The sequence below is a fragment of the Schistosoma mansoni genome (assembly GCF_000237925.1).
Source record: "Schistosoma mansoni, WGS project CABG00000000 data, supercontig 0138, strain Puerto Rico, whole genome shotgun sequence".
Taxonomy (NCBI): Eukaryota; Metazoa; Platyhelminthes; class Trematoda; order Strigeidida; family Schistosomatidae; genus Schistosoma; species Schistosoma mansoni.
In genome coordinates this window covers 812996-824069 of record NW_017386041.1, presented here as the reverse complement: position 1 = coordinate 824069, position 11074 = coordinate 812996, and the positions used below count along the sequence as shown (strand labels likewise).

The 11074-nt window shown below is 31.7% G+C and overlaps 1 protein-coding gene across 1 annotated transcript in view; it reads right to left on the bottom strand.

Moving 5' to 3' along the window:
• Smp_162880 (putative neutral sphingomyelinase) overlaps positions 1 to 10159 on the bottom strand; it is a gene marked incomplete at its 3' end in the record, with an annotated part of 27397 nt that extends 17238 nt beyond the window's left edge. Inside the window, exons 1-6 of the mRNA XM_018788753.1 lie at positions 10041 to 10159; positions 9777 to 9886; positions 9641 to 9743; positions 9528 to 9604; positions 9305 to 9491; positions 2468 to 2677 (exon numbers count right to left, since the gene is read on the bottom strand). Of these exons, the coding sequence (XP_018646546.1) occupies positions 2468 to 2677; positions 9305 to 9491; positions 9528 to 9604; positions 9641 to 9743; positions 9777 to 9817 (618 nt within the window). The 5' untranslated portion in view covers positions 9818 to 9886; positions 10041 to 10159. The remainder of the gene's footprint in view (positions 1 to 2467; positions 2678 to 9304; positions 9492 to 9527; positions 9605 to 9640; positions 9744 to 9776; positions 9887 to 10040) is intronic.
• Positions 10160 to 11074: the final 915 nt, after the last annotated feature.

Sequence of the window (11074 nt, the reverse complement as noted above, 5' to 3'; positions counted from 1 at the left end):
GATGTAGAATGAGAGAATAGAAATTCCCAATTTCCGTTTACATCACGGACTACTAAAAAATCATATACTGAGATACAAAAGCCGTTTAATTATTTCTGGTTTTCAATGTTATCAATTTACTATCAGTCCGTGATGTAAATTTAAAAAATGTAAAAATCTAGACAAGATATTTTATATTATTAACTCCTCATTTATCAGCAGCATTTTGTTGCTAGGTCGTTACTAAACACATCAGAAGCTATTCAATAAAGGACAGTTGAAAACAAATGACATACATTTTAGTAAAGATGCAGCCGTCAAGAAAATTGATTATCACCGCTAGTGTGCAACGCGAATAGGGCACCTTATTAGCACAAATGTTTAAAGACATCACGGTTTATGTGTAACAAATAAATAGGACAAGGATAAAGAACAGAAACTCGTCGAGACATACGTGAGAAGTTCAAGTGTTTAAACTTGCTTTGAAAAACCAAGCTGAACCTAATCACATGCATTGTTTGGGAAATTATCTGTTAGGTCTTAAAAAAACTTGAAGTGGTTCAAAAACAAGAATAATGAGTTCTCACAAACGAAAAAAAACAACCATACGGCAACGATATATTCTTACTACTTAAACACTAATTAATGACCTAGTCTTAAACACCAATAGTTTTTCCTGGCACAATCTCGCGAGAGTGGGTTCGTGGATGCGCACTGTTGAGGAGTCCCATAATAGGACGAAACGGCCGTCCAGTGCTTTCCAGGTTTTCCATGGTGGTCTAGCTTCAATTGACTCACGCTTTCAACTATAATAAAAGTACAAGTCTTTATTTTTATTATCTTAATTTGGTTACCATTTTTTGTAATTTTCTACCTCTTTCCGTTTGTATTCTTCACTATCTATTTACTTACATACTTCTTATTACGTAATGATTTTAATGTTTTGTGATTACTATTCCAGTCTATTTACCCACGTTTGACCTCTTAATTCTTATGTTTAATTATTGATAAGACTTTTGTTATCGTAATTTATTATTCTTACTACTATTAGTACACCTGTCTTCCCACTATCAACTTGTACTTTTAACTATTATTATGCTTGGTAACGTATTCTTTTTCATTGTGATTATTGACTCAGCCTTGATTGGTCTAACATTTTCATATAAATATTCATGTATATTAGAGTAAAGCCTGATGACGATCTAATTGAAAACAATTGTTCGCTTACATATGTTGTTCTAATTTTCACAATGGGAATCTTTAATATTCTAACTGTTAATTGATAATTTTCATTATTACAATAATAAATAGTTGAAGTTAGACATTAACACCGTTGAGTACAGGTTCAGTGGTTAAGAGTTTAGGTATTCGCGTACGAGACCAAAGGTCCTGGGTTTGAATCCCATGTGCGGGATCATGGTTGTGCACTATTGAGAAGTCCCATACTAGCAGGAAACGGCCATCCAATGCTTCTAGGTTTCCAATGCTGGTCTAACATTGATCAATTCATGATCTCAATTAGAAAAATTAAACAATCTCTACAACTCCATACTGATAATATAAATGTACTTTACTAACTATACATACTGTTCTCAATACTAACATATCAACAATAATATAAAACAGATAAAAATATTAAAAACTGGATATATCTATGACGTCATTTTATGAATCTCAACTATTAGTTTACAGGAAACTTACTACGAAAATGTATATGTTAAAAAAAAGTTGAACAGTAGTAACTTTAAAAAAAATAATATTTAACAAATCTAATATGAATGTTAATTGATTTGATTACATTTTCAAGTTATATTTATACTTTAATTAATTAATGAATAATTATAAGCTAACAGTAGTTCGAGAACTATTAAGAACTAAAAGATACCTGGATATCTGTTTCGTTCAACTTTTAGAACTTTTTAGTAATACCCATTTAAGAATTTATAATTGTCACAAGACAAGCCCTCACATGGAATCCTGAAGGTCAAAGGAGAAGAGGAAGACCAAAAAACACATTACGCCGTGAAATAGAGACAGACATGAGAAGAATGAACAAAAAGTGGATAGAACTAGAAAAGAAGGCCCAGGACAGAGTGGGTTGGAGAATGCTGGTCGGCGGCCTTTGCTCCATTGGCAGTAACAGGCGTAAGTAAGTAAAGTAAGTAATAATTTATAATCTTAGTTAGAGAGTAAACACAATAATTTAAAATCACTGAATCGAAATGAAATTATCTATTTTTCAATTTCAATTGACTCGTCATACAGAGTGGTGATCAAGAAATTCCATCAGTAAATGGCTTACTCATAAGTTAGTTAGCACTACGAACCCTGATATTCAACTGATAGTTTAAAAAATCTATCTTATAGTTACTTGCTATTGAGAACAATAACTAAGTGATTTTCATATAAACCAAGTAAGGATATATGTGAAAACATTTTTCCTATCGAGTTTTGAAGAAAAAAGACAGCATATATATTTCTGACTTACATTATTAAGCCATGCATCAGATAATTTTAATGAAGTACTAAATAATTCAATAGCTGAAGTATTCGATTCCAAATTGAAATCTCCAGTAATTATAATTGCATCAGAACCAGTGGATGTCATGCGAACAAATTCCATTACTTCAACTAATTGAGATATTCGATGTCCATTATATCTATCCAACATACGATCTAATTCATAACGAGCAATTAACTTGAATGTAAAAAGAAGTAATAACATTTCGAAAAAAATAAATTGAGCAACTGAGTATTAGTATATATGTGTATACAACAAAGTCAAAATTATCATGGAATTATTGATGAAATAATTTGGAAGAAAGTAGGATATGAATTAAAAGGCTTGAGTACAAATTCTAATAAAACTCCATAATTGATCATATTATCCTATTTACAGATCCATTAGTTCAAATAATTACCATCATTGATAAGTGGTTATTGACTTTTATACATGACTTAACAATTCCGATAGAACGAAGATATGGAGATTTCGAGTCAGATACTTGCGATAAACTATTCAAATAAAAGAACTGTAGGAGCTGGTAGTATGTCAAGCCCATATAGGTTATTCCAACCTCTGAACAAATCAATCTACTCATTCTTCTCAAGCCACATTTTTACCCTGTCATTTATTCACTTGTTAATCTGGACCGTTTTTTTATGATCGTATGTGTGCTAATTACTGACCTTACTCATCACATGTCTGTAACTTATTTTTGGTATGACTATAAATATTGGTTCACGGATGGCCAAATGGAGTTGGCTCACTAGCGTTCTCTGACGCGTGTCGTTTCGCTTAGCTTTCCGATCAACGATTGTAGGTAATATAGGTATTCAAAAATCCATTCTCGTATTTGACTTATTAAATTTCATTATTCACTAACGTGAATTGAGTAAATGATTATATACGAAGATAGACGACATGGATATTTCGATGACAAGCAGCAGATGATCTACCTGGAGTCAGATCTCAGCCCACTAAAGAACTAATCAATACATCTAAATCTCTAAGATTTCCTTCCATTTTTGTTTAAATTAAAACCTGAAATAAGTAGGAAAGAATATGTTCATGAAACTAACGTAAGAACTTTTATCGTTTAAAACAAGAATATGATTTATTCAAATGTACTGAATAATATGAAACACTATATAAATGTAAATCAGTTCAATTTGTTGATAGAAAAAAAACTTGCAAAACTTAAAAAGTAATACATTTTGAAATAAAAGTAGATGTGTCATTTAAAACTGCTATTCTAAAAACGGTGAGGAACATATGAATCAAAGAGTCAATAAATTCCCATATGGCTTACGGTTGATTAACACTTTAGTCGGATAAAATTTAGCTATTAACAACTTATTGTCACTCTGATCAGAATCTTAAATTTGAATAAATGAAGTTTTTAATCCTCAAAAAGTATCTGAGATGCTTTTTCAGTTGCGTACTAATGGAATTCTCGACTGATTTACTTTTCCTGACTATAAATTTAGGTTTCATTTCAATACTACTAAGAACATACTTTAACTGTCACCTGATATTGTTTGTTTGAATCTTCCCATTGATGTTTAGGACTGAGATTGATCAGTCTCTTATTGGCTTATGCGCATACTGTGTGTATTGCCTCGATATAGCCTTATTTCACAAGCATTATAAGCAAAGATGGACAGTGGCTAGCAGTGGAATCCAGGTCGCGCGTTTCTTCCCATTTGGGACCCGTCAACTGGATGTACCTGCATCTCAGAGTTGGTGTTCACTCTGGGTTTCGAACCCAGTACCGTTCGCTTTAAACGCCATCGCATTATCGACTTAGCTACTGGGTTCAAAACCCAAAGTGAACATCAACTCCGAGATGCAGGCAAATCCAGTTGACGAGTCCCAGATGGGACGAAACGCGCGTCCTGAATTACATTGCTAGCCACTATCCATCTTTGCTGATAATACTTTAACTGTGTTTAAATAAAACTTTTTATGTATTCTCTACCAGTTATTTTAAGCAAAAATCCAAATGTACGTTTACTCAGTGAACACTAGAATTCCCTTCTTTTTCTGTTATTGCTTTACTGAAAATATTCACTCACCAGCACTGGTGAGTACCTTATGCACATTTTTCCAAAATCAATAAATACCAGTATGATAACTAAACTCAATATCTAGGTACCACTAATATAAGTTATGATTATCATAATTTTGCACAAATAACACAAATTGTAACAACAAAGTTTATAATTTCTTTTTAATTTTTAACTGTTTTAACCCATTAAATGAATCATATGATTAAAGCATTCAAAATATTGTGGTACAAACCTCATTTTTAGTAATATAACTGAAATAGCGGAAAAAAACATAACCTTTCATCAGTATACAAAAGCCACAACTATACAAATTGTTGAAGGACGCTTCTCTCTTTATATCAGTAGTATAACAATAGAAAAAATAAAAATATATCAAAAACATTTTATTTGAATAGTAAATCTTAATATTCTCATTAGACAAATGGTTATCACGTCATATATACATCCTTTAAATCATTAGATAATTAGATTATGAATGCTTAAAATATAATCCAACAGATAAGTAAAGAGATTTTTGTGTAACCAACCTAAAATTTTATACTTTTTTTTTCCATTATGACGACAATGATTATAATTTTGGTTACCGTCAAAGATTGTTAAACTCAGACTTTATTCATCAATATTTTAAATGAAAGATAAAATAATGCTAAATAAATCTAATCACTTGTGGTTTAAGATCAAATTAATGTATTAAACAAAACTACACTGGTAAATGCGTTGGTAGGCTTATGATTGTATAAATCACATTAAAAAGGATTACTTTCGAAAACTATTATTATTATTATTATATCGTTTATCAGTCATATGATTATTTGACTAAATATTGATATTAGTTTAATTATGCGAGTAGAAAATAAGAATAAAAACTGTTTAGAAAACCTTAACACTTATTAAAGTTTATTTAGGATAAAAATATAGCCATTATTATTAAAATTATTGGTACTATTTAAACTTGTGTTAATTTCATTTCGGCTATTTATTTACTTTGTAAAAGTGTCTTATTTTAAGTTACGAAATGTCTAAAGTACAATTTTTCTATTCATTGGGATATCATAAAAATATTATCATTAATGGTTTTATTCAATACTATACGTTTAGTGCAATTCTCAAAATTTTAATTCAATAATTTTCCTTTGCAAAACAAAAAAATGACAACTGAATACAAACATAAACTAAATGGAATTATATTAAATATCTTTTTAATGAGCTAGAATCTGTATAACGTTTAATTAGAAACATGTTTAGGAATACAGGTTATTGACTACAACCTGGTCGTCACAGTATATTCGCTAAGTAAGGTATTGCAGAGCCTTAGTATATTTGTTAGTGTGCATGGATTTTTAGGAATATACAACATAATCTAGTAATCATTTCAGTTACCAAGGGAACGGTATTTTGGATGCATCAATTAGAATGTGTTCAATCAAAACAAGGATTAGAAAGATGAATTTGAATACGATGATTTAACGGTATACGTTTTTATCACAAATTAATGGCAGTCGAAGAGCTACTAAATAACGAAAAAGGAGAAGCCTGTTAACTTTGTATTAAATAGTATCTAAGCTTATTACCTTTTTGAGGACTACACTTGCAGACATCCGATTTGAAGGTGAACACGAAAACCATAAACATTGCTAAACTCAAACATATGAACTTGGCTTTGTTAAAACACAAGTTATCATCGTTACAGAGCATTTAGACTTCGATAAGTAGTATTGTGTTTAACTAAACCTGAATTCGCACCTAAATTTATACATATTAAGATAGCTATGGCAGTGTTTACTTGTTTTATTTATTCTCATAAAAGAGAACAAAACAAATAGACAGTAAAGTATGGCTTAATGGCTGAAACACTCAGTATTCAACCAATTTACAAGTTCTCTCTGCTTTGGTTTGAAGTAGAGTATACCAAACTGTACGTGGCTTATGAGTTACATGAATACCACCTAATTATTAATCAAGCATATACTTTAATAAGAATATTATAAAAAGATCTCAGAAAAGATCATTTGTCCTAATTTTTGGTAGGCGGTGTCCATACTACTAAGTAAAACTGTTGGACAGTAAATTATTTTTATGATGGAAAGAAATCGACGCCATCTTGTAAATACAACTGCCAAGGCTATAAGACTTTATTGACCGTAAAGATAACTACAACTCAATTATATGTGTACTGCTTAAGCAGTGTTTGCTTTTATGTTGACGATGGACTGTAACTCATAATCATCATAAAACCGGGTGAATGAACAAAAGCGTAGTTAAATAACGACAAATCCTAAGAATGAATTGTTTATTATTGCAAACAACATTCTTTAATTCAATACACTGAAGGTTCTATGATACTATTTTGAATAAATCATAAGTATAAAAATAAACAATTCAAAGCATTATTAGCGCTAAATTCATGTAGGCATACCGACTATAAACGTCGTTCTTTTACTTTTGACAGGTTAAGATAAACAGTTAGTATTAATTCATGATTTTTACTCTTCACTTATTGTTAAAACCATATTTCCCATATTTAAATTTCTAATGTGTTTAACACTATTGGTTCTTCTACTTGTAGCGTCGGTTACTTTGCTAAGCCCAAATAACTTATTCTAACTTTATTCATTCTTCTTGAGTCACGTTTTGACCTTGTTAATTATTTACTTATCAACCATGACGGTTTTCATATGGGCGTATGTGTGCACATCTTATCCGACTCATCACATGTCTGTAGCTTATTTTTGTGTGACTATAGATATTGACTAACGCTTGATTAAATCGAGTTGACTCACATGCAATCTCCACTGCATTTCGCTCTCTTCTCTTCATCCCTCTCAATGTCTGTTCAGATTGATGAGTGTACAAAATATACGTATTCGAAATTTATTCTCGTATTTGACTTATTTAACCCGTTATTCACTAACGCGATTTAAGTTAATAATTATATACGAGGATTAACGATATGTATATTTCAATGACATTCATACGATCCAATTAGATTAACATTCAGGGCCATAAAATACTTCACATATTGTTGATTTTGTGATTTTTGCTAATATGCAATGTAAGAAATTGGATCGATGAACATTCACAGTATATTCCACGTTAACTATTAATCACCAGTTTTGAAGGATCAAAACTTTTCATTTGTGTCACGTAATCCTTTATGAATATACCACTACTGAATATCATTAGAATTTCAACCATCGTTTGCTATATTTCCCGCATTATTTACAATGCTGAAGAAACTATAACTATTAAAAAGTTATATTTCATATACTAAATGTACCACGTTAATGGGAGGCCCAGTGCCTTACCATTATATTGGAATGACACATTCGGAATGCTCCATATAAAATCTAACAAGTTCTCTATATTTATATACTTTACGTTAAGAAATATCCAGGCTATTCACCGAAATTGTTTTAATGTGTGAAATTTTTAAATTCATAACATAATTTTAATTGCTATTACATAAACCGTGTAAATTAATTTAATTTATGTATAACATACTATGTCTATATCGGTTCAATTTGTTTTTAGCCAATTGTTTCTACTGACCTTATTTGATGGCTCAAGCGAATCTCACATTTTTTTTGGTATGAAACAAGACAGACAAATTATGTTTTCCCATTTATTCAAAAATAAGCTGACAAATTTCAAAATATTCAACTTATTATAATTAATGAGCGTAATCTTTTCAAACTGTCATTGTTTAGAATTACTGTAAACAGGGGATGAATGTATAAAACAAAAGCATACATTTCATGTAGTATGCCTAAATCATCATAAATATCCTATAATTAGGCAAACAACAATTATAAGCAAAATATGGTTATAAAATGGTTTAAAACGCCTTCTACCAGTTTCTACCTAAGTAGCCAAATGGTATAATACTTCACATAGTGTGCAAATTAAAAATGACTAATTGTACCTGAAATTAATTACTGGCTTATATAAAAGACTGCGGGAAAAAACATCTACTGATCAGTCTCATTCAATCGAGTTCTCCGACAGAAGTGTTTTAGGTAAGAGGCGCATGCACACTTGATGCTTTTTTGATGATGGCAGTATCCACCTAATATTAACTAACCTAGATAACTATGTTGTGTTCGGGAGAAATTTTCAAAACTAACTACCAATCAAACAAAAAACTTTAGAATGCACGATCTTATACTAATGAAGAGATATGCACATTTCTGCCGCTAACACATTTCTTATAAACAATTGAAATAAGAAAAAACAGCTTATTACAAAGTTCTGTTTTTTCTATGAACCAACAACTGTATAATTTATAGGACTGATAGTGTTACAAAATCTGTTTAGACAGAGATGACCAGAGGTTCCAGTAGGTCTTTTCTATATACAGTGAGATAGCCACAGAACACTCACTAAATAAAAAAATAAACAATTCCTCATCAGAAAGCAATGGAAACTGTGACATAAAATGAAGGTACATCTGTTTGGAAATTATCACACAAAAAGAGAATCGGGATTTATTGTACCAATAAGCTGCCGATCATTCACAATCGTTGTGCTGAGTCAAAAGTGGATACTACTAGTGAAGATTTTGATACATAAGCAACTGTTCCAGATAAAAGAGAAATATATGCTTGCTTCGTAACTTGATTAGTTAGGAACATTCCCAGTTCAACAAATTCTGGGAGATCTGACTATGGGTGTTCTTTAACAAAATCCACGAAAAACTTTTTGTCAAATAAAATCCAATGAATCAAAGCTATTTAAAAAAAGAAAGTAATCTTACGTGAGTTACATAAAAGTTAATCCTAAATCCTTCTTTGCTTGTGATCCGAGCTAACCCAATACCTTTACCACAATAGTAATCAGCCTGGTGAATAAGATGAGGATATCCGTTAGCAGTAAAGGGATGTGTGAACACACATTCTATAGTCCATTTTGAAAATATGCACATACCAGTTCCTATAAGGTTGCTATGAGATAATTAGTCAGCTTTGTCAAATACATACCAGTAAAAGTAATTAGAGTACGGATACTTCTCGTCCAAAATGTTTCGAAGCTTTCTGTAATCTGATTCCAGCCAAATCTGCCAAAAGCTAGTTCAACGAGTACACCTACCTACCTCCTGAAGTAAAATCACATCGAAATCCCCAACTGATAACTTCGAGGCAATCGCATTGACACGGTCTTCTTTTCTCACAGTCGAAGACGGGAAAAACACGGCCCTAGAAGGTTAGCTAGAGAAAATTTTCACAAACCAGCAATTAAATGTTAAAACCTTGAACTTTTCTTCAACCATGCTGTGAATTATAATATTAGGTGATAGCAGTGAAGCTTTACGACCCGGAGATACGTTTCGGCGTTAGGTCTGCAGGAAAATCAAGAAGAAAGAGTTAAATACATAAGAAAAATAGCGCTGCCTAAATAAAGAGCATACTATTATACGATATCATATTATTGTATCCAAAAGATATAACAACACAACATATAATACCCACGCAAGAAAAATAAGATGAGTCGACCTTTAAACTTTGCGAAACAATGATGATCTAAATGCTACTAGGATGGAATTGTCCCCGCTAGGTAGGAAATCCCTTACAAAGCAGTGAATAAGATTCGAAGGCCGCTCCGTTACTGAAGTGTTGCCTTGCCAATCATATAAAGTTTGACTATACGAATGTAACCAATATGAGAGGATGTTAAGGTGACGTACTTTCAAAACATTTTAAATCACTAGTAAGTGGACTTGCTTTAGGTTTATTATGATCTGTTGCAAATCACGTTGATTTTGTGGAGTATCTGAAGTCATGCGTACAAATCGGAGTAATGAGTCTATTCACTTGATTCTCAGTGAATATCTTCATGACTATTAAGGCCTTTGGACCGACGAATTTCTTTCTTATAAAATTCTTTTGATTCATGAAATGCTGGAAAACCAGAAGAATATATGTTGATGAACAATTTTTCCAACGTTAGTTTTTTTAGATTACGAAAACCACTGAGCACCTAAAAGCTTCTTTTCTTGTGAGGGTGCTGGGAAGCTTATTACTGCTTTTTCCATGTGATTCGTTCATTTATAAAGTAGACATTAAATGTAGCTATTACAATTAAAGAAGTCGCAGCGGCTGCAATCAAACTAACTCCAGTTTTTTACCTGGTAAAATGAGGTGAGCTATCCTTAGGGAAACAACCGAAATGGAGATTTTTGAAAAACATGTAAATTTCGATAATGAAATCGTCCGAAAATCTTATGCGGCAGTGCGTATTTTTTGTATGGTGATGTCACGAAACAACCTCATTTTTAAATCATTTACAAAGTGGACACTTCTTTATACATTACAGAATGACTAAGACCTGTAATGTTATATACCATATCGGCAGACCTCAAAGACCAAGTCGCATCTCATTTGATCAGTTCTTACGTAGCAAAAACTATCTCTCCAGTCCCTTCATCTTCCATGATTCCATTAATCCTGGTGCATCTTATATGCCTGTCTACTTCATCACAGCTATCATGTCCAGCTATTAACCAATATCTGTAAACCTCAGGCTTTTT